At 38.9% G+C, this 23991-nt stretch overlaps 1 protein-coding gene across 3 annotated transcripts; it reads left to right on the top strand.

The window, feature by feature from the left end:
- The first annotated feature begins 32 nt into the window (after positions 1 to 32).
- Positions 33 to 23485, top strand: Osbp (oxysterol binding protein). 3 transcript variants are annotated; one of them, XM_073078450.1, is made up of 15 exons: positions 33 to 294; positions 1444 to 1638; positions 2241 to 2514; positions 2831 to 2999; positions 8026 to 8147; positions 8928 to 9005; positions 9869 to 9985; positions 11387 to 11489; positions 13146 to 13332; positions 14251 to 14338; positions 15910 to 16080; positions 16536 to 16724; positions 17144 to 17286; positions 19142 to 19244; positions 19616 to 23485. In XM_073078450.1, exons 1-15 carry the CDS (start codon positions 152 to 154, stop codon positions 19865 to 19867), a joined length of 2334 nt encoding a protein of 777 aa, XP_072934551.1. In that variant the 5' UTR covers positions 33 to 151; the 3' UTR covers positions 19868 to 23485. The 3 variants fall into 3 exon arrangements, with proteins under 3 accessions (XP_072934551.1, XP_072934552.1, XP_072934550.1); XM_073078451.1 differs by lacking the exon at positions 15910 to 16080 and adding an exon at positions 14907 to 15080 and having other exon boundaries at positions 35 to 294; positions 1444 to 1632; XM_073078449.1 differs by lacking the exon at positions 15910 to 16080 and adding an exon at positions 14907 to 15080 and having other exon boundaries at positions 35 to 294.
- The last annotated feature ends 506 nt before the right edge of the window (positions 23486 to 23991 follow it).

Genomic DNA, 23991 nt, shown 5'->3' with positions numbered 1-23991 from the left:
AAGATTATTATGACAGGACAACACTGTATCTTTTTTTTGTTGCAAACTAACAACACGGGAACACGGTGCTGAATTGATGGATGACGAACGTGGCTAAATGTCTATAGTATTATGTCCTTTTCGTCTACAGAAACTCATTAAATAAATAGAAATGTCGGACGTAATCGTGCCCAAGGGTCAGCCGGTGGCTGGCGATCCAGAAAAAAAGGGATGGCTCTTCAAATGGACGAATTATCTAAAAGGATATCAAAGGAGATGGTTCGTGTTGTCAAATGGTCTTCTATCGTATTACAGGTACAGTATAAAACTCTGGATAATTTTTAATAGAAATCTTATAAGACGTTTCAATTGGGGGTTTCTTTACTATATCCTCAGGGGGTCGATATGTGCGTAGGAAATATTTTTTTAGAAAATATCAAATAATTTTCATAGTCATTTTTCTAAACAAACATGTTATGCCAAATGTAATGATGGGTCAATAAAAGTTATGTCAGCATGGTATGGCTTAGAACGTTTTTATGGGGAACACGGTACAAGAATTAAGGTACTACACATCTGAACTATTTCACTTACATAAATACTTTTACTGTATCATTTTTATATAGATGCTTCTTTATTTTTATATAGATGTTTTACTAAATATATAACATTCTACTTGTTCATTCTACATTACGTAGTATGTAATATTCTGTAAAATGCATACATTAATAATAAACATACAATAATTATCCTAGTAAGTAGAATTTAGGTAAAATATTGAAAGTAGTGGGAAATATTTTAAGTTGTAATTTTAGATAAATTTATAATGGTATTTCTTCAGATAGTTAATTGTATCAGGCGTTACTTTGCGGAAATCCATGCTATTAAGTTAAGATTAAAACTACTTCGCAACTTAACTTAATTTCTTCAGATATTAAATTTAATCTTAGGAGTCATTTTCAACCCATTAGTGAGTCCATTTGTGATATAGAACGCCTGCGAGAGTTTTAAGGCTATGGTGTACCATAACAGACAAGGTTTATTTGGTAGATTTCACAAATTCTTTATGATTCGGTGGAGAAGGATTCGGCTAAGGCATTTTTTAAAGAGTGAAAGCAAGTTATAATTAATTTCCAATATGCCACATGATATCAAAATTCTAAAGGCTGTTCTTATATTACAAACATTTTCCATAAATATTATTATGCACTTTATTCAATAAACTAAAGTCTGTGATGGCTTAGTGGTTAAAATTCAGCCTGTCAATAAGAGTGCAGGAAGGAGAGTTCTATAAAAAAGTTCTTAAAGGTGCGTGAAGTGTGCCAATTGCACTAAACAAATTAGATTGGTGGACTATTTCCTAAAAACCTGCTCCTTCTGAGAACCAACCAGTGCATCATATCAGGACCATAATCATTTGATGTAAAAAATGAGCTATATAAAATGTATTCTTAAATGTTGCAGAAATCAAGCAGAGATGGCACATACGTGTCGCGGGACAATATCCCTGCTGGGGGCTTTGATCCACACGGCGGACTCATGCACATTTGTGATCAGCAATGGTGGCACTCAGACATTTCACATCCGAGCGCACGATGAAGTGGAGCGACAAAGCTGGGTGACCGCACTGGAGCTCGCTAAAGCGAAAGCTATGTTAGTGTTAGTTAGTCAAGTGTATTTGAAATGGTGGAGGCTATTCTACATCTATATGGTATTTGATTGTTTTACAATTATATTCTGGCTAATGTTAGTGTATTCCACCACCATTTCTGCGATGTAATCAGTAGTTGTAGTATTAATATAGAATAAGACATGCTATTTTATTACCTATTTAAGAAGTACATTTTACTTAATTGTTCAGCTTTTATACAATAATCAAATTGCTTATTATACACATTCTAGCACTTTACTTATTCATGTAAAATGACATTGAGCATTTATTTAAATTTGAAGCAAAAACTCACTTTAAAAATCATACAGCTAATTTAAACCACAAGTAAGTATTATAAAAAAGGTGTGGATCTATATTTAAACCATCTTGGATGTAATATTTTCATACAACACAAAATAATTGTGGAAGTAATAAATGGGTTTTGCAAAGCATTTTGAAGAATGATAAACATTGTTATGTCTCTTCAATTTGAAATTTTAATAACTAATATTTAATATTGCACTGTAGTATTTAACTGCAATATTGGCACAAAAAAAAACAAAAACCATGTACTTAATGAAGCCATGTTAATCACTGTTTAATACTACAGTCGGGCCCAGGAGTCGGACGACGACGAAGACCAGATATCAGGGGGGGTGGTGGTGGTTGGTTCTGGGGATGGGGAGGGGGAGGACGCTGGGGGGATCGCCCGGGAGCTGGCGGCGAGATTCCACGACCTTCGGACTTGTTCCGAGTTGGTGGCGCGACATGGGGCGGCGTTGCAGCGATCCCTCGTCGACCTGGAAATACCACCCTCTGATACCACAAATCAAGTGTCTGAGCGTGCCACGCTCTTCCGGATATCTTGTAATGCGATGATGAATGTAAGTTTGTACATTTTGTAACCTTCGGCGTCAAACCTTATATACATACATATTATACTCTACATTTTTGAGAAAATTAGTATAAGGTCAGGTATATCATTTACAATATTTCATCACTGAATACGATTTGATTGTAATCACTTACCTTCGGCCGCCAAAATGTAACTTTTTCAAAATAGCGGACTTGTATGTATGCCATGTCACATACAAAAAAATGCCACTTTTCCGAAAAAGTAAGTTCAGTCTTCAATCATAAGAACAACTACTACAATTGAAATGCTATTAGTATTACTATTAAAAATCAACTTTGTTTTAGGCCTGTTCAGAGTTCATGAGCACGGCAGCGGCGTCAAGCGCACGATTGAGTAGAGCTCTGCAGCACGAGAGGGAGCAGAAGATCCGTTTGCAAGAGGTGGTGGAGCAGCTCGCGAGACAACACGACAGCCTCGAGAAAACTGCCATGGGACAAAATACCTCGCATAGTGGTAAGATTTATTCTTTCAAAGTGTTATGCTGAAGTTATGCTTCTTTCCGCATGTTCGGCGTCACAGTTTATTTTTCGTGTTGGATGAAGTTGCTCCCGCTAAGTAACACATAATATTATTTTATTAATCATGCCAAAGAAGTATAACTCCTTACGAGCGTACGTAAGTACATTTCCGCTTTTTTATAGATTCTATAGCATTATATATTCATAGATGTAAAATCTCCATCAAGTGTAAAGTACTCAAGACCAACCAAATGATGGGGACAAAATTAAATTATTCCAAATGTTCTACTATTTTATTCTCAAATTAGTGTGAACCAAACAATTCAGCTGAATGTTGTTTATCTTTGCATTGCCCATATGTTCCTTTTGTTATTGATTAAAGAGCAAATGTTATAGAGGTCTATTGCTTTGCTTTCATATTTGTTATAACTTTCCACCGAGACTAGCTTTCATGTATTATGTCTTTTAAATTTATATTATCATACTCAATATTATTTAAAATAATTTCCTTACCTCATAAGTAGTTAAGATAAATAAAAGGGTAATAAATAGTGATAAAATGACATCAAAGTTCGCCCCTCCCGGATTAACGCAAGGCCACACCGCCGAACTCGCGTCGAGCCTACAACATAACTATATTTGTAGGAAGAGGATGCGATATGCGATACGAATCAACCTTGTCTTGATAAAATCACGCAGTTTTTGGATATTGTTATCTCTGCTTTTATTTTATACGATAGTGATATAAGGTTCTAGCAAGAAGATTCCTATAGACTAATGTCTAAGAAACAAGGTAAGGTAAGTAATATAAAGGTAAGGTAGGTAATATTTTCCTTTTGGACATAATCATGGACTGTATTGTATTATTATCAGAGGCGTAGTTTGGGTTCTAGACGCTTGACGAAAAAGAAAGGAAATGAAATATATATTGTGTGATATGAATGTAAAAACCATAGGTAAAAAAGCTTATTTTTTTGTCACATATGTTACTAATATTACCAGTTCATTAATTTACTCTTTGTGCTTCGTATAAAGATGCGATACCTATGCGAAATTTTGTATTCCCAAAAAAAGCCGTCAGAGGCAGGCAATATTTTTATCTTATCAGATAACTAATCTCAATTTAGAGATTACGTTATCACTCGAGCTTTAGCCCGAGGCAGTGTAAGGCTTTTATCCTCGTCAGCGAATTTTCATTTATGAACAGCTACTATAAGGCTAAGAACTGACGGGGCGGATTTCAACCGCACTCGAGGCGGATTTCAGCCGCACTAGGTGCGGTTGCAACGATAACTGTTTTATATGCGTGATATAATCGCCACAGTTATGTATGGTTATGTCATCGTGTAGTTGCGAGAATACGAAAGATACGCTCTCTCGCAATTTACTTTCTGCTTAGAAATAACGTCGGATGAATGAAAATAGTTTTTCTGCTGTTAGTTAGCGCCCGTAGCGATAGCGGATGACCGTAGTAAGCGGGGTTGTACAAGTAATTTGCCGATGCAGCTTATACAACCACGTAAACGGCGGTATAAACCGCGCTGCGTAAATTATAATAATTTGATTTTTTTTCTGCATTTTCACATTCTACGTGTATTGGGTTACCGCAGTCACGCCGAGTGCGGTTGAAAACCGCTTGTGAGCTCTAACTTTTTATATGCAACATATTATAAATATGCAACTGTAAACTTTTCACAATTTCATTAAAAATAACTATAAATTGCACGTGAGTGAAATTTAATATAACATCCATAATATGGATGTTATATTAAATTTCACTTATATAATTATAAATTAAATATTATATTATATGAGTGAAATGGAACGTGAATTGTAAATTGCAAAACACGATTATTACATTTAGCATAATCATTCAATCACAATCACAGATATGGATGTTTAATTTTAATTATTTCCATAATCATGTAAAAAAGGCCTAACCACAGAGAGGGTCTAACTCATAGCATCTAATATGGCCTCTAATTGATAGTTTACGGAAGATTGCTATTTATTAGGCGTACGGTATCATTATCACTGCAGCATATTCCCTTTTAATTCTAAGCAGAGCAGACCTCTGGAGGTTTTACAAATCTTCCTTTCCTAAATACATTTCTTTTTATTTATTTTTTTTGTAACATTAAATTTACTTGTGCTTCGAATATATTTTATCTTTATTTAATACACATCGTGTTATTATTAATTTAATTTTAAAATGAACACCTAAAATATCATTTGGATTTGTTTAAAAATAAATATTTTCGTTCTTTATTTTTAAAATAATAATATGTTCGATCGTTCGATGGATGAATAAATTAATTCTTCGTAAAACGGAACGCACACTTGACGAGTTGACAACTGGTTACTGTCGGGCTGACGAAAAATCAGAAATAGATCAAATAAAATACATACGTATTTCTCGTATAAAAACAGTTTTGAATAAAAATAAAGTGAAATTTAAACAGTGCAGTTAATATAGCGTCATGTGGAATGTGTTATAAAAATTGATTATTTATTGTGGTACGTAAGCCAATTAGTGTGGATAGTCTTTTTGTAATAGGTTTTAATTTGCAATTTTCCCGTCTTTTAGAAATTGCCAAGGTTACTTTGCTGTTACGAACATCGTTACATAGGATCGGTATGAGGTTGTTTTGATCTAATTATCGTTCGCTTTCTACGTGTGTTGATGAGTTCACGCCACAGGAGTACACGACTCGTGGCGGTGATGTAGTGTAGTATGTGCTTAGTGATCTTGGCCTTGTGTATCTAGCGGCTTGGCAAACAACTATTGTATCTACGTTAGGTTATTTGCAATGACGAATAGTTAGCGCCGCATTGCACACGTCATGGGCGGTAAGTTAATAAGAGAGTGGCTGCGTCCCACTCGCTAATGTTAGTGCAGAATGCTAAACTAACTTAATTTGCGAGCTTCCAAATCTCATCCCAAATATCCACAGCACTTGGCTTGATGTTAGTTCCATGTAATAGTCACATGCTCTGTCATATACACGACATTAAGTGTTGTGAAACTTGTAAACAATACAACAAAGCAGGCAATGCAGATAAATGTACGAATACTCATAAAAGCAACATATTTCGCAAACACATCTCACAATAATCTGTAACAGTTCCATAGAACTATACTTATTTTGTTATAAATGTGCTTAATATTTTGTTCTAATATAGGAAACATGTGTGGTGATGAGCATGTGTGGCTATAGGTACATGTAAACACATAAATAATAATAAGTATTTTTACATCTTTATCCACAAAGCTAAATTTAATACACTGGTGGCAAAGACATTACACAAAATGGTACCAATATTATTCATAGTAATGCAACTATTTAGCAAGAGTTACTTTTATTGTGTATTACTTGGCAGAAATCCATGTTACACTGTTACAACAAATTACTTTGCACAACTTAGCATTTAGCAATATTTGCAAAGCTAGTCACACAATTGACGATTTAAGTTCCTTTTTTTGTTTAAACAGTTTAATGTTATCAGTATTCATGATCACTACTTCTCATTGGAACATCATTATCAGAAATGCATAACTGCCTTACTGCTGGATATAGGTCTTCTCTTAAAGTGAGAAAGTTATTGGCAATAGACCACTGAAATTTCCTAGTGTGTGTCGGTACACTCACACACTCACAAGAACTTTTTATAACTTAGTTTTTCTTGTTTTTTGTCAATTAAACAAGCAATTATAAATTTCTAATATGCAAATTACTGAAAAGACAGAAGTTTCTAGTACCTTTGAACTCTGGATTGAGAAGTCACATTTCTAACGACTCTTCTATCACAGCCTGGAACATAATGGTGGAGCATATTTAGGCTTCCATTAGCTCTAGATAGAAGTCTCTCAAATTGCTTAACGTCGAGGAGTGAATGATAAAGAAGATAATAGCAAATAAGAATGAGACTGGTATTTTTATTCAAGAGTAGTTTTAGTTGTTTAGTCTCTGTACAGAGTTATTCAGATGCCAGTTAAATCTTTTTTGTAGGTATATGTACCACCCATACAATAATTTATCAAGAGGGAAATGACGAGTGCGTTTCAGTGGTGCATCAACTACATAATCAACATATTTTATCCAACACCAAGCAATCAAAGTGATGTACCAAATTATTGACAAACAATTAGAATAATAATTATCTGTATTGTTAATGTGCTTTATTTAATCTGTTGAGTTGTGTTCATGTATCATGCTTTGTTTATAGTTTTCTAATTATCTTGCGGTTGTATTCATTAAGGGCTCAATATTTATGTATCAATGTTGATTACATTGTCATATTATTCAAATTTGTCTGTATTACTTCATGAACTTACAAGTAATGTTCTAATGTATCTATTTGTGTCGTGTGTAGCGCAAGAATCATTCATTAAAAGTTCATTGTAGGAAAATTGTTGATGAATAATGTAGGTTCTAGAAGATATTTTACAATTTGCTTCACGTTTTCCTGTATTAAGAATTATACAAAAACAGAACAAGGATTATAGAAAAGAGATGTATACAAATTGTGTGTAATTTGTGTGATCATTGAATGCATAAGTTTCAACAAATTATTTATTTGTCATTCATAATCCATTAATAAAAATTGAAATGTACCTAATTCATTATTTTCTACAGTTGTTAACTCAAATATCTCATCACGTGTTCACTTATGATTATGACATTTCATCATTGAATATTTTTTTATTGTATCACTAAGGCTATCAATTGTTTCTTGTATATGCTGCTAAAACTCAATTTTTCAAAATGCTGATTTCTAGGTATAAGATACATGCCCTTTGAAGAGATATATCTTATCTTGTTCATTTAATTATGTATCTAACATATACTCTACTATAAATAGAACAAATAATGTCTGTCAATCTAATGATTGTCTTTTCACAAATTGATGTATATCTTAAAAACATCTGATATTTAACCGGACTTTTATTATATTACATTATATAATACAAAATATTGTAGCAAATAAAAATATAATACAATAATATACTGTTTGTACAGGGGGTAACGGTAGTGGACAGGGCAACGAAACTGAAGATGAAGATCACGAGTTCTTTGATGCAGTGGAAGAGGGCGTTACCTCAACCATGGATGACAAAACTTCATTTGTAATTAAAGTGCCTGTAAGTATTACTCTATACATATTACTCTTTTGTATTCACGTTAAAATAAGATTTTTAAACATGTAAGTCTATGTGAAAATCTGGTCAACATTACTTTCATGTTCATGCTAACATAGGCAAAAAATATATTACTATAAATAAGCATTATAACTTTTGAAAATCAGTTTCTTTAAAATCGTAAACTAATTCCAGTAAGGCTTAAATCTCACAAAGCGAAAAATGCGCAAAATATTTCATTATGGATCATACATCTGCACAAATATGTAAAATATTCTGAAGTAGTCATGGAATTTTGATTTGCATATCTTGTTGTGATTCCGGTGGTACAAAATTTTATTGTTAGTAATCTCAGATTCCACTTGATTTCAGCAGCTATAGCCAGTTCCCTCCCTCACATTTTATATAATAGGCTTATGACCTTATTTATTGTCATTCAATGGAATGCCTCTCATTATGATTTAAAATTCAGCTGACCATGACCTTCACAGTAATTGTAAGTTTAATCATTACCCAAATCAACTATAGATGATGGTATGATATGATATTACATTACAATAAAAATACCTAATAAATTTTTATACATGTTCATTTTAGTTTAGTTCATTCTCACTTACTCCATTTAATAGCCTTGATGATTAAATCAAATGACTGTGCACACTTGTTCAAATAAATGGACCAGTGAAAACTTATTGTTTGTCATATTATAGTTAATCATTACATTCAATGTTAAACTATGTGTCATTATTCTATATGTTAAAAATTCGTAATTGTTGTTTGCAGGTAAATAGAAAAAACAAAGAGAAGAGTGGAGAAAGTTCTGACGAGTCTGAGGGCGAAACTGTTACTGAAACTCAGCAGGTAAGAGCTTAGGTATTGATGAGTAAAGTTTTATTGTTTTACTTCTGGTATTAGTCATGAAATGACGACGGATATGACTATTTCCCAAGAGTAGCATAAGTAGATAACAATAGTAATAACTATCAAACACAATGGCATTATCTAGTCAAACATAGATTAATGTATGTAAGTAATAGTTATATTAAAATTATTCAGATTTTTTAAAATTTACTATTGATTTATATTGTTGTATGATATGCTTGCTTTACATATTTGAGGCTAGAATTTATTGACAAAAGTTATTCGTTACATTGTACCTATGAAATCGAGAATATGAGGCTAATAAGCCAGATAAATAAACACAATTAGTACATGTAGTCGCCGTGACGGATCTGTAGCAGTCAGTAGTAGTGGGGATATAGCCGCGTGAGGCCGGAAGGCTCTAGAGTAAGTGTAATTGGCGATTCACCGCGCCGTTGATTTTGGTACTTGTCAATCGTGTTACTAATTGGCTGATAAATGCGTCGCGCGACAAAATTATTGAATAAAACTATTTCGAGCCCTTAAGTACATTAGCGGGTATAAATCAGGCAACAAGAGTAATAAAAATATATATTATAATAAAAAATGCATATATAATAGCTGGATATATTCTACAACATACACAAACATATAAGGCTCGATAACTTCTTTTGATAGTTCTGTTACACATGATTGTTTAAACTAGCGAAAGGATTAGCAATCTTAGCAATCGAGAGCAGGCTGTACTCCACTAGTGATATCTGTGGGGTACTGAAGATCTATTGTGGTATACTTGGGAGCGTAGATTTCCCAAGTGTTGTGTGTGTGTGTGTGTGGGGTACTGAATTGTGTGGTGGTGTCAGGTGATATTCGTGGAGGACCAGGAGCGCGCGGAGGGCAGCATGGGCGGCGCGGAGCCCGGCGAGGACGCCGCCGCCGCGAGCAAAGCGCCCGGCAAGGAGCAGGACATCGTCGTATGGGTGAGTCAGCTGATCAGCTCTAATTATTACCACTGTATTCGGTGACATATTAATGCATTGATGTTTAAAGCTCAATTCAAAGTTGGTAAAACCAGTATATGATAGGGTAGTGAAAGCCTAGTGGTTAAGAAACTCGGCCACTCGATAGGGGTCCGAGGTTCCAATCCCAGGCATGCACCTCTGATATTTCAAAGTTATGTGCATATTAGAAAATTAATGATCACATGCTAAACGGTAAAGAAAAACATCGTGAGGAAACCTGAATACATAAGAGATTCTAAAAAAAAATCTCAAAGGTATTTGAAATCTACCAATACGCACTTGGCCAGCACGGTGGACTATGGGTATGGCCTAATCCTTCTCATTATGAGAGGAGACCCGTGCCTAGCAGTGGGACAGCAATGGATTGTTCATGATGATGAACCTTTTTTCTAAGTGAAGTTGGTTACAAATGTCCAGGAGCGGCGAGGAACACTTACCCGCCCAGTGGAATGCACAATACTAACTTACAAGAAGTTGGATGTTATTTGTTATAACTTAAAAACTAAAGTTAAATCTTTTTAATTCTTAAATGCTAAGTAAAAATTAGGGATAATGTAGTGTAATATAAACTGTTGGTTCATATTCACACTCACAGAAACCGATTTGATAACCAAATGAATTCATTAATTAACCCATTAGTAACCTAATTGATAACGATTGTCATGATTCAATGTACCTTTTACAAATTATCAGCTTCCTATTACAAAACATAACTATAAAAGAATATTATAAATGATTATACAAAATTTAATTACTAGAATTTTTTCCGCATTCCGTGACCAATTAGAGCAATGTGACATGGAGATGAATTTAAGGAGATTTTCAGTGTGACCAATGCTTACAATAGTAAGACGTAACGTAATACAACTCTTTTTATATCATTTGATTAAGAAATTACAGTTTTTGTATTATAAAAAGTTAAACAATATAGATATTTAGCACTATTTTAAAAAAATGGAATATTTATGTCGAAGATACTCGCCGAGTACAGACGAATATTTAGGTATATTTGGTAGTAGTCAAGAAGCCATGATCTATCTCCTTATGGAGTTGGTTTACTAGCGAATCAAATGATTATGCGTCTATATTCTTGCGTGGCGTTTACATAGCCATCAGTGTTCGATGGATTGTTCGTTAATCTAAATAAGACATTATGCGTATATATTCATACGCAGCGTTTACATAATCGTCGTTGTTCGACGGATTGTACATTAATCTATTATATTCGATTTATTTATTCACAACTTACATCTAACATTACAGTATAAAGCCTAATGCGTTAGTGTAGCTTAAAAAGAACAACAATTAACGTTCAAAAAGGATTTTAAAGTGTTTGGCTAAGGGTGTTGTGTGTTGCAGCCGCACGTGTCGCAGGCGGCGGGCGGGCGCGCGCGGCGCACGCGCGTGCCGGACAAACCCAACTACCCGCTCAGCCTCTGGTCCATCATGAAGAACTGCATAGGTAACTGCACTGCGCGTGTTTCACCTAAGTATCGTCACACTGTAAACATCGCACGCTCATCCGTCTTATACCGTAGCTTTCAGCAGAGGGAGCGGGACCATGCCCCGCTCCCACCATATCGCTGTCCGTGGCGTGGAATTAATAAGCTCAATAATCGTGGTTCTAAATAATCCGACTAGTGGAGCGGTCACCCGGGTTCGATCTGTTCTAAGTGATCTGTTCCGGGATCTAGGTATTTTAGATAGTCTAGGTATTCTTGGTCTTTTTGGAGCTTTAAGACACCCATGACACAACTGCCGCGTTGTAACGGATGAAGTGTGAAACAGGCTATTATGTGATAATGGGGGACCGAGGGGGTCCAGGGACATTCAAAAATCACCAGGGCAAATATCCCTCGCCCCCCCAGAAATGCAAAAAGCATCGTTCGCAGGCGAAGATATGCGACTTACTGACGACGCCACTGAGACGTACAGTATGCCCGCATACGCACGCCGTTTCATTCCACCATTTAAATCCTAAAATATTACAATACAACCATTTACACGAAATTTGGAATGACCACGACTTAACAGTCGTATTGTCTTACATACATATTCAAGTAGCACATCCGAATTCATTATATTATATGACATTGCTTGTTACTTTACATTTCTTAAAACTTCAAGTTCAATAGCATGACTAATGTGCTAATTTCAAGGTGTATTGGTTATAATACGAAAATGTATTTATTTGTGAGTGTCAGATCTGGCTGTTATTTACATTTAAATAAGTTTGCATAACTTAGTTATGTTCTGTAACGTCTAAATACTTATGGAGCTACAATATATTTAAAAACATACAAAAAATGTTAACGATATAAGGATAAACATGTTTATTTTTCTAATTAAAGACATAAGAAACGAGTTAAAAAGAGTCCATAATTACAAAACTACTTTTAATTGTTTAGAATGGTGTTTTGAATAGACTTTAAAAGAGTTTCTTTCAGTTTTTATTTGTAGAAATAATATGTGTTACGGTTGTTAGTAACTCTATATACGATAAAAGAAGAAAATGAACACAAAATATTAATTTATTTGGAGTCATCAATTAATACAGTAATTAAAAAAAAAAATGTTCAAATGATTTAATATGAGCAATGTTAATGATAGCGATACAATCTCTTACTAACCACAAGTAGTATTCGAATCTTCAGATTGATTACAGGTGTTTATATGGCAATACATGCCATCATCTAAACGACATACTCATGGGCGTCTCATGGATTATTTTCAAGGTGCATAGCCGTTTGGACCGTAACGTGTACTACCGAAATGGTCTTATATAATGTTACAAACTTGTTCTTGGTTCTGGGTTTTTTCATTGACATACCTATTATACACATTTCACATGGAAATGGATCCCCCTGGACCCCCTTACCGGCCAGGCGCGATCGTAGCTCTTAAATGTATATTGTAGTATTTATTGTAAAGTCCGGCATATCTTCTCCGCCTACCCCCGCGGGAGAGAAGAATTCATTTAGGATTTCTCCTCTAAAGAAAAATACTGACCAAATGCGAGTCGGACTCGACAGCTTTTGGGGGGTAATGACCCCCCTTTTTGACCTCCCTGAGTATGTCCATGGGCAATGGGAAATTAATTTCATAAAACTGTGTGCAGGCAAGGAGCTATCGAAGATCCCAATCCCGGTGAACTTTAGCGAGCCGCTGTCGATGCTGCAGCGGCTGACGGAGGACTACGAGTACTCGATGATCCTGGACCAGGCCGCCAAGTTCACGGACCCCGCGCAGCAGCTCGCCTACGTCGCCGCATTCACCGTCTCCTCGTACGCCACTACTGCCTGCAGGTCAGCTGATCGAATTGCATCATATTGTATGCAGCCATTAGTATAAGATCATTTGCATTACTTTTCACTTTGTTTGGTCATAATATTTAGATGTATGCTTAGGCATTTAAGTAGTAACATATTTTTTTTTTTTTTTTTTTTATAATATAAGAGTAGCAGACGAGCATGCAGTCCACCTGATGGTAAGTGGCTACTGCCGCCCATGGACATCTGTAATCAACCCCAGAAAGGATTAGATATTCCTACCTGAGGTCGGCCACAGATGCGCCGCTACCCCTGAGGACTAAGCTGGAACGCCTCAGAAAAGTCTGTCTCCCTTACCACACCCTTCAAACCGGAACACAGCAGCGCCTAGCACTGCTGTTATTAGGTAGAAATAGGTGTGGCGGTGGTGCCGCCGGAGTCGAACCACAAAGGGTTCTACCACCTACAATAATGTTGTGATATGTAAAATAGGATATGATAATAGTTTAATATACTAAATCATGTTATAAAATATAAGTTTTAACATCCATTATACACATACATCCACCCAAAATCTACATATGTTTTAAGGTTATAGAAAAATATCAACGCAAACAATTGTTTCATAACTTCTATAGCTATTGAAAAATACGCAATAGGTCTCTTTTTGTTCCACTTTTCAGTTATTTCTGTTAAGAGAAATATTGATAATTCCTGTCGGAACTGGTTTAAAAATTTAAATTAAATCGCCACATTTCAAAATTCCCACATTTTCAACTTATGTAGTGAATGGGAAATGTCTATACGGAATAAATAAATAATTTTTGAATGAAATTGAGATGTGAGTACGAATCGTAAATCAAATATGTAGGAATAATTACCAATATGTAGGAGAGCTCTGAAGGTATGATTTACAATGTTGATTCAATAACCAGTGTTATGTTAATTTTTCAGAACAAATAAACCCTTCAATCCTCTGCTGGGCGAGACGTTCGAGTGTGACCGAATGGCGGATTTAGGGTGGCGGTCAATATCCGAACAGGTAACAATATTAGTCACGTTGCACGTAAATTTTATGTTAAAAAAACTTAGCCTTCTATTATTAAAAAGATGTCCATTATTTACATTTCTTTTTTCAAGTTAATGCCAATGAAACAAGCAGTTACATTGTACTTATGAACACAGAGCCAGTTTCACGATTACTAATATAGTCTCAGATAGTAATTTGTAAATTTTGTACTCTGTTGTAGTAAAACTGAAAGTGAGTTAAATGTTAAATAATTAATGTGTTAAAAAAGGTTTACTCAGCATTGTATTTATTAAAATTAATGTTTGCAAAGCTTTATTATTGATAATTACTGTAGTCTCTTCATAATTGATGTGTTACGTATTTAACCTAATATTACCTAAAATAGCCTTTTCTCCTATCATCCAGCCCTATTCAGCACCCAGCTCATACAACAACATTTTCATTTCCATTCTACAAATCCCAAAATAAAACCCTGCAACGCCTCTCCTACCCTATTGCCTGTATTCGTTACCAAAATCCTAAATTACACAAACCTTTTTGGACAATGTTTGGAATAACAAAATTTGGGTTGCGTGGTCAGGTGTCGCACCATCCGCCCATGGTGGCGCAGTTCTGCGAGGGGCAGGCGGGCTGGCAGTGCTGGCAGGAGTTCACAATGACCACCAAGTTTAGGGGCAAATACCTACAGATCATCCCCCTGGGCAGCGCGTCCGCTATGTTCGTTAACTCCGGCAACAAATATACCTGGAGAAAGGTATTTATGTTTTTCAAAATTTATGCATGCGATTTTTGGTTTTAAGGTTAGGTGTCTGTATATAAGAAAGACGCGGTCGAGCTGTTCTATGAAGCTTCACGAGTCAAGGTGACACAATACAATGTATAATCAAATGCATTACCAAAAATGACTCTTAATTACAAAGAAATTAACTACTTGATACTCAATACAGTTGTCACACAGTCCTATTTCGTTACTTCTAATACGGCGGGGACATGCAAGCAATGCGCTTGTTTCTAAGGATCTTCCGTGTAGGTGCAATGCGGGGCGGGGACGTGCGGGTTTGTGTGTGTAAGTAAGAGTTACAGAGTGTTCCGAGCGTGTGTGTGGGCAGAGGGTGCGTGCGATACGAGGAAGCGACATGTTGGTGTAAGTAAGTCCTAAACGGGTTTATGCGACACGGGACCGGGATATGTACGCACACGCGTGTGTAAGTAGTTTCCGGGCAGCTGCGCACGTCACAGGGACGGGGATTTGTGTGGGTGTGTGTAAGTAGTCGCGGGCGAGTGCGTACGGCATGATGACGGGAAACATGCAAGTGTATGCAAGTAGTTCCCAACCGGGTGCGTGCGATACAAGAAAGGGATATGCGGGTGTGGGTAAGTCTCGAGTGTGTGGGTGCGACACAGAGACGGGGATATGAAGGTGTGAGCGAGTAGGTCCCTAGCGGATGCGCGCGATACAGAAAGGGGATATTCGGATATGGGTAAGTGCGGATGCGACACGGGGTGCGGTCATGCAGGTGTAAGTGGTTCCCGAGCAGGTGCGGATAGGGTTGGGGCGTGCGGGTGAGTGTGTGTGCGCGCAGGTGCTGCACCACCCGCCGACGTCGGCGCTGCACTGCGAGGGCGGCGCGTGGCACTGCGCGCAGCAGGTGGCCGTCAGCAGCCGCTTTCGCGGACAGTTCATCTCCATAGACCCCGACGCGCTCTGCTGCGTGCTCTTCAAGGCATCGGGCAGCACTTACTATTGGACTAAGGTATATGTGTGCCACCACGTAATAAGCAAGTATGAAGTCACGTGATAGCTCCTTAGTATGTCACCAGGTTAGTCATCTCTAGGAAGAAATATTTTTAGTGGGACACATATACACAATATACACATTAAATGTAGAATGGTGGTTTCGTTTTTCCTTTTCCCGTGAACATTGTAAGGGATTAAAATCACAAAGAAGCAAAATCTATCTGTGGACTCACTCTTCTACAGTGACAAACAAAACTTATCTAGTGGAAATTGTTGTAAACTTGGTAAACATATTAGATGAATGAGTAACTCAATAAATTTTCTTGACCTGCTTGCATTTGATTTTTTATATATTAGATTATGGTCAAAAATATGACATCAATTTTGTGTTAAGTAGTAAACAATCATCTAAATTATATTCTTATTTTTGGAATAATACATAAGAACGTATATTTTCGGTGTACGTTAAAGGTATCGACAACGGTGCACAACATAATAGTGGGCAAGCTATGGGTGGACAATCACGGCGACATGGACATCAAGGGCGAGGCGGGCCCTGCGGCGGGCTACGTGGCGCACGTCAAGTACCTGCCCTACGGCTACTTCAGCAAGGACACGCAGCGGAAGGTCACCGGCGTCGTCAAGGACCCGCAGGGCGTGGTCAGTATGCTAACAGGCTTCTACCTTTTAAAAAATCTATGAGGCTATTCATTGAACTGTCACCAACTGTTGGCTTGGGAATGTTTATTTTCGTTTTATCGCCATGTTACAGTTTGTTGTGCTAGTTAATATTATACTGGTACCTTTAAATGTCGTAATTTAATGAATTACGCTATTAGGAAGTACCAAATCGAATAAATTATTTATTACCTTTTCTGTAATTTTTTAATCCATTTAGTAGTATCGTAGCTTGATTGGATAAGAATTTCATAAAGTATTTTTAATGCTATACAATTTTAATATTTAGCCAAATGTTTAGTATTACTTTGTAGTACATTAATGTATAACAACTTTGAACTCATCCTGAATTACAATTAAAATTTTTATTTTTTTAACCATGTGTTACATGTGTGTTACAGCCGCGCTACGTGCTGCAGGGGCACTGGGACAGCCGCGTGGAGGTGGCGCCGGTGACGAGCGCCTCGGCCGACAACACCGTGTGCAAGACCGGCAAGTTCGTGCTCGCCTGGGAGCGGGTGCCCGCGCCGCCCGACTCCGACAGGTGAGTGACGTCACAGTGGCGCCGGTGACAACACCGTGTGCAAGACCGGCAAGTTCGTGCTCGCCTGGGAGCGGGTGCCCGCGCCGCCCGACTCCGACAGGTGAGTGACGTCACAGTGGCGCCGGTGACAACACCGTGTGCAAGACCGGCAAGTTCGTGCTCGCCTGGGAGCGGGTGCCCGCGCCGCCCGACTCCGACAGGTGAGTGACGTCACAGTGGCGCCGGTGACAACACCGTGTGCAAGACCGGCAAGTTCGTGCTCGCCTGGGAGCGGGTGCCCGCGCCGCCCGACTCCGACAGGTGAGTGACGTCACAGTGGCGCCGGTGACAACACCGTGTGCAAGACCGGCAAGTTCGTGCTCGCCTGGGAGCGGGTGCCCGCGCCGCCCGACTCCGACAGGTGAGTGACGTCACAGTGGCGCCGGTGACAACACCGTGTGCAAGACCGGCAAGTTCGTGCTCGCCTGGGAGCGGGTGCCCGCGCCGCCCGACTCCGACAGGTGAGTGACGTCACAGTGGCGCCGGTGACAACACCGTGTGCAAGACCGGCAAGTTCGTGCTCGCCTGGGAGCGGGTGCCCGCGCCGCCCGACTCCGACAGGTGAGTGACGTCACAGTGGCGCCGGTGACAACACCGTGTGCAAGACCGGCAAGTTCGTGCTCGCCTGGGAGCGGGTGCCCGCGCCGCCCGACTCCGACAGGTGAGTGACGTCACAGTGGCGCCGGTGACAACACCGTGTGCAAGACCGGCAAGTTCGTGCTCGCCTGGGAGCGGGTGCCCGCGCCGCCCGACTCCGACAGGTGAGTGACGTCACAGTGGCGCCGGTGACAACACCGTGTGCAAGACCGGCAAGTTCGTGCTCGCCTGGGAGCGGGTGCCCGCGCCGCCCGACTCCGACAGGTGAGTGACGTCACAGTGGCGCCGGTGACAACACCGTGTGCAAGACCGGCAAGTTCGTGCTCGCCTGGGAGCGGGTGCCCGCGCCGCCCGACTCCGACAGGTGAGTGACGTCACAGTGGCGCCGGTGACAACACCGTGTGCAAGACCGGCAAGTTCGTGCTCGCCTGGGAGCGGGTGCCCGCGCCGCCCGACTCCGACAGGTGAGTGACGTCACAGTGGCGCCGGTGACAACACCGTGTGCAAGACCGGCAAGTTCGTGCTCGCCTGGGAGCGGGTGCCCGCGCCGCCCGACTCCGACAGGTGAGTGACGTCACAGTGGCGCCGGTGACAACACCGTGTGCAAGACCGGCAAGTTCGTGCTCGCCTGGGAGCGGGTGCCCGCGCCGCCCGACTCCGACAGGTGAGTGACGTCACAGTGGCGCCGGTGACAACACCGTGTGCAAGACCGGCAAGTTCGTGCTCGCCTGGGAGCGGGTGCCCGCGCCGCCCGACTCCGACAGGTGAGTGACGTCACAGTGGCGCCGGTGACAACACCGTGTGCAAGACCGGCAAGTTCGTGCTCGCCTGGGAGCGGGTGCCCGCGCCGCCCGACTCCGACAGGTGAGTGACGTCTCAGCCGCTGCGGGGCACTGGCACATCCGCGTGGAGGGGGCGTCGGGGACGAGCGGACGGCGAGATCTGTAGAGTCCGCACCAAACTGCTAGTTGGCTCTGAACTTAGAAATGAGTCGCATCGTAATAACAAATTGCAGTTATTAGTGGGACGCAGACAGCGCGGGACCCTCCTGGAAACCGTCCACTGCCCGCTAGCTGCGGAAGTGTCCCTTACGTTACGGAGTATATGCTAACTAAATCTGTGCGCAACAACTTCAGAGCGGACTAGAAGTTTGGTGCGGACTATAATCTATTTTATATGGCTTTACGTTTACAAGGACTAATTGATTAATTGTCCCCAGGTGGTACAACTTCACGTTGTTAGCGGCGCAGCTTAACGAGCCGGAGGAGGGCGTTGCGCCCACGGACTCGCGGTTGCGGCCTGATCAGCGGCTTATGGAGGAGGTAATAATGAATTTTTTTAAAGTAAATGTGGATATAACAAAATGTATGTGTAATTAATTAATTTTCATAAAATTTGAATGTTAATATTATATAATTAATACGGTTTGTCGGTCAGGTACTATCGCTACAGCTATTTCAAGTGTATATTTATGAATGTTTATTTTTGAAAGATTTTTGATTTCATAAGAAAATTTTAGTAGACTTTGATTGATGTTGTTTTGCTATAAACTGGTTTTTATTTATATGGGGTCTAAATGTATTAACACTATCAATATAATTCGAATGAGATTTCGATAACAGCTTCACCTCGGATATAAGTGTCGCATTGCACTACTCGATATCATATAATTAAATCGGTATTCGTATTGTAGGGTCTATGGGACGAGGCGAACGTGGAGAAGCTCCGCTTGGAGGAGAAGCAGCGCGGCGCGCGGCGGCAGCTGGAGGCGGCGGCCGAGGCGGCGGCGGCGCGCGGCCTGCCCGCGCCCGCGCCCGCGCCGCGCCCCGCCTGGTTCGCGCGCCAGGCCGCGCCCGCGCACGCGCACCTCCGACACCTCTACACGCACCGCTACTGGGACTGCAAGGCGCGCCAGGACTGGGCCGCCTGCCCGGACATCTTCTAGCGCGCCATTTAGCCGGCCCGTTACCTGGCACGCGGTATCACGCGCACGTGCCTCCACCGCTACCGACGCGAGCGGACCTGCCTTCTGTCCCGCGAGTTTGCGCCCGCCCCGCGTGGTTGCGCGTCAGAATCGGGCCGCCTGCCCCGATATCTTCTAGCGCGTGGGCCGCTTCCGCACCGTTGCCTAGCACGCGGTATCGCGCACGTGCCTGTTCCGCTACTAACGCGAGTTGCGGACCTCCTTTCTGTCACGCGAGTTAGCGCCCCGCCTGTACGAATTGTACGTGCCGCTCGCATCCTACTTTCATAATTTTTTTTTGACGCCCACACACGCGAGGCATCGAGAGACTACCGGCGAGTTAAATCACGTGCATAAAACATGGGCGCCGACGTAAACTCGCGTGACAGGAAGGAGGCCCTCAAACAAAGTTTGTTTTCGACTACGGTGACAATCCTTGCTACATTCAGATACGAGTCTCAGTAAAACTGTTTGTTTTTCGACTATAGTGACGATCCACAATCATTTTAGTGTACATTGATCGTATGTGTACCAAAACGTTCGTGACGTGTAATGGTTGGACGTATTGCATTGAGGAATTGCAACAACGATTATGAAAAAAATAAACAAGTAAAGTGTAACAGATTAATCTAACATATTTATTCCTTTTTCACTTAAACTATAATATATATAAACAGCATAACTCAAATATAGCTTAAAACCTATGTCAAATATTAAAATATATAACGCTCCCTCAATACGGAGTCGCGCTAGTTCTACAAAATCTGGCATCCTTTTTATTAATCCTTAAAATATCGCTTTTTTTTTCAAAGTATCATAACATTTTCGTGAGAAATGATATTCTTATCTCACAAAATGTTACATAATATAACACTAGCACCATCTACGTAAAATTTAATGAATTTGCGGCGATTATTGACGAGCACAGTCAAGTTACAGCCGATAGTGCGTGAAGCGTGCGAGAAATAAGTTATTTTAAGAGTCTCAACTGTTTGGGGTGCGCGAAACAGTCTCGGGATCCGACGTACGTATTATAAGGTAGTTGAATGATTTATGAAATTATAAATATGTTATTTAATCCCGGAATACGACATTTTGAATTTTTAACGCGAAATAAGTGAAATTACAATACTGTAACTTTACAACTTTGATTTAGCGTCTAGCTATCGAACGGCCTGAGAAAGCCATTTCTAAACATATACATGACGTCGTGAGAACTAATTTTAATTAACATGAAATTCTTAAATGAATTCCGCAATATAACAACGAAGTTAAAGTGTGCTTAGTGCATTTGGTAAAGTCGTATTTTATAGATAACATAATTAAATATGTGTACTTTATTCTTCTAAGGTTGAGGTTAACTGTTCGGACATTAACGTAATATGTTTATCAGTCCAAATAAATTACAAGTAAGTTCACATTTTGTTTATAAAGTTGAGCTCGTGAAAATATCTGTTATATTGTCAAAAATAATGTTTTTACGTCGAAAAATTTAAATTTGCGATATTCGAGAGATGAAATGAATCCACTTCTAATCATATAAGGAAATTATATTATTTTGAAACAAGAAGTAATGCCTCTTTCTTTCTAACAAAACAACACACTTCCACCTCTGTGCCAACTGTTTCTTTGGTCGGAATATTGTTAACCTACTAGCATGAAATGATCTGTATGTAATAATTATTTTAACCATGCATTGAAATTCAGTGCTATATATTTTCGGAATGCGGCATGATAGTGATATAAGTTTTAGAATATGGTTCGTTGGCAATACCATGAATTATGATATCCATTTCTCGACGAATGTTAACGACACAGCTATCGTTGTGTGACCTGAAGTTCACAATCACAATACTTTGTGCTCTCTTTGTGACTTGGATTAAACTATTAGGCCTTTACAATGCGAAGTACTCGTAGTAAGTAAAAAATTAGCATTTGAGGTAATGTGGAAATTTCTTCTTTTTATGTATTTTTGAAGGCATGGCCATATGAAATCTCAGTAGAAATTCTTATGTCTAATTGCGTGTAAATTTTATGGGAGTTTGAAGTTAAAATCATTATTTGCCTGTGTAACAGTAGCAAAATTAAGTAACTTCTGATTTCACTTAAAATTTCGTATTTCCTTCAGCAATATTTTACCACATGGCAAAATTGGCTGCATTAAAAGCTCACTCGATGCGAGTTAGTCTTTAAAGGTGTAATCACATTTTGAATATTACTTTTATCACCATATCGATAAGGTGGATGGTCAGTCTAGAAACAGTTCAATTACTTCGGTTTTCCCAAAATAATTTGAAAGAAATCATAAGAAAGCTGCACATGGGGTGAACTAACATTCGTATTCCTATTACTTAGGTAAATTATTTCATAATTAATAATCATTATCGCATACAAAAGCACAAGTTTCTTATGTCTGATTCTAATAAATGAAAAAGACGAAATATCTTAGGTCACAGATCGCTGGGGGTCTAAATATACACCAAATATTTACACAATTGTTCCAAAAAAAATAAGTACATATGATAATTGTATATAAATATATTTATATCACGGCGTGCGTAAATCGACGTTTTACGCACGCTTCGCGTGCGCAAAACCCCCATTTCCGACCCCGTAATATAAAATTTTATACAACACGCGGACGAAAAATGTTTTTCTGACTCGTGTGATTGCAGTCCTCGCCTGCGGCTCGGCCTGCAAACTCACACTTGTCAGAAAAAAATTTTTCGTCCTCGTATTGTAATGTACTATTTTACACATTTAACAGCAGTACTCCAGTTTATAACAAATTATATTGACTACGATGGCTGATTACTAATCATTGATTAGCAGCCCTTTAACATTGACGAACGTAGCTTTTTGGACCCAAGTTGTAAGTTCCAGCAGCCGTCTCGGCCAATGACATCATTGCTTCGTCTCGTTATCAGTGACATTATTTTATAGTTCTATCTCTTAAATAGTCACAGATTTCATATGAAATGGTAAAGAATGCATATTTTGCTTTTTTAATCATCAAAGTTGAGCTGCAGCGTCACCGCAAAAAAGTTCAATAATGGTTCGCTTTTTGATTTGTCATTTAAAACCAAAAAAAATGCATTTAGCTTGCATACGACAACTCGGCCCAAATATTTATTTTTTGTATTGCTGACCGTGTGTCAGAGTTACCTCATAAAGATAATATTTCATAAACGTACACGTTGGATTATATCTCTAAAAATTACTTACTTGTAATGGCGACTGGTAAGTAGCATGTCGGCACTCGGATCCGTTAATTTGCTGCACAAGCTATAAAACTTGTTTGTAATGCCTTAACGTAGGAACAGTGGAGAATTATTAACTTTGTAAGTGTTAAAAATGAACTCAAGTTTTTATCAAAGTGTATTCATGTGACTCATGTCAGTTGTTAGCTGTTTTGAGGAGCGTACTGCTTTTGATATTGACTTGTAGTGGTCTAGAGTATTTTGTAAGATCTATTAGAAATTGTATATTTCAAGTGGATGTAAGATAATTTGTTAATATTTTTATTATAATAGAATATTTGAATACAAAGCCATAACATCTGTATCATGTTGATAATGAGAATAAAATATGTCGCAGAAATATGTTGTTTTTTTATTAAATTTGTATTGCCAACACTATCTCCGGAAAAATATATTTTGAGAATTTGAAACATCAGGTTTAAATAATAAAATTAAAAATATATATTTCAACATTTTATTAAGAAAACGGAAACAGTGAAAAAGTACATAACTGTAAATTGCAGTTGGTTACAACATTTTTATATAAACAAACATTACAGATTATAAAGTCATTACGTTATTACTTTGTCTCCTTTTATACCATGAGGGTGATAGTAATAAAATTAGATTATATCCGGATTATGGATTACCGTAATTTATTTTAAATTTTCATGTTTCCCTGAAGCTAAAATGAGAAACATTTTTACCATTGCCAAGCTTGACAAAAGACGAGAATAGTAAACTCTGGCAACCCTCTGAGAATCAGTTGCAATTTAGGTATGGTATTGAAAATAATTGACGATGCCAGTTACAGTCCATTTATTGACAAAGTACATAAGAATGCGAATATCCGCAGAGAGTAAATGA

This window comes from Epargyreus clarus, unplaced genomic scaffold (genome assembly GCF_041222505.1).
Source record: "Epargyreus clarus isolate Ecla_fem2 unplaced genomic scaffold, WU_Ecla_fem_2.2 ptg000012l, whole genome shotgun sequence".
NCBI classification, from domain to species: Eukaryota; Metazoa; Arthropoda; class Insecta; order Lepidoptera; family Hesperiidae; genus Epargyreus; species Epargyreus clarus.
This window is presented reverse-complemented; position numbering and strand designations above follow the sequence as displayed.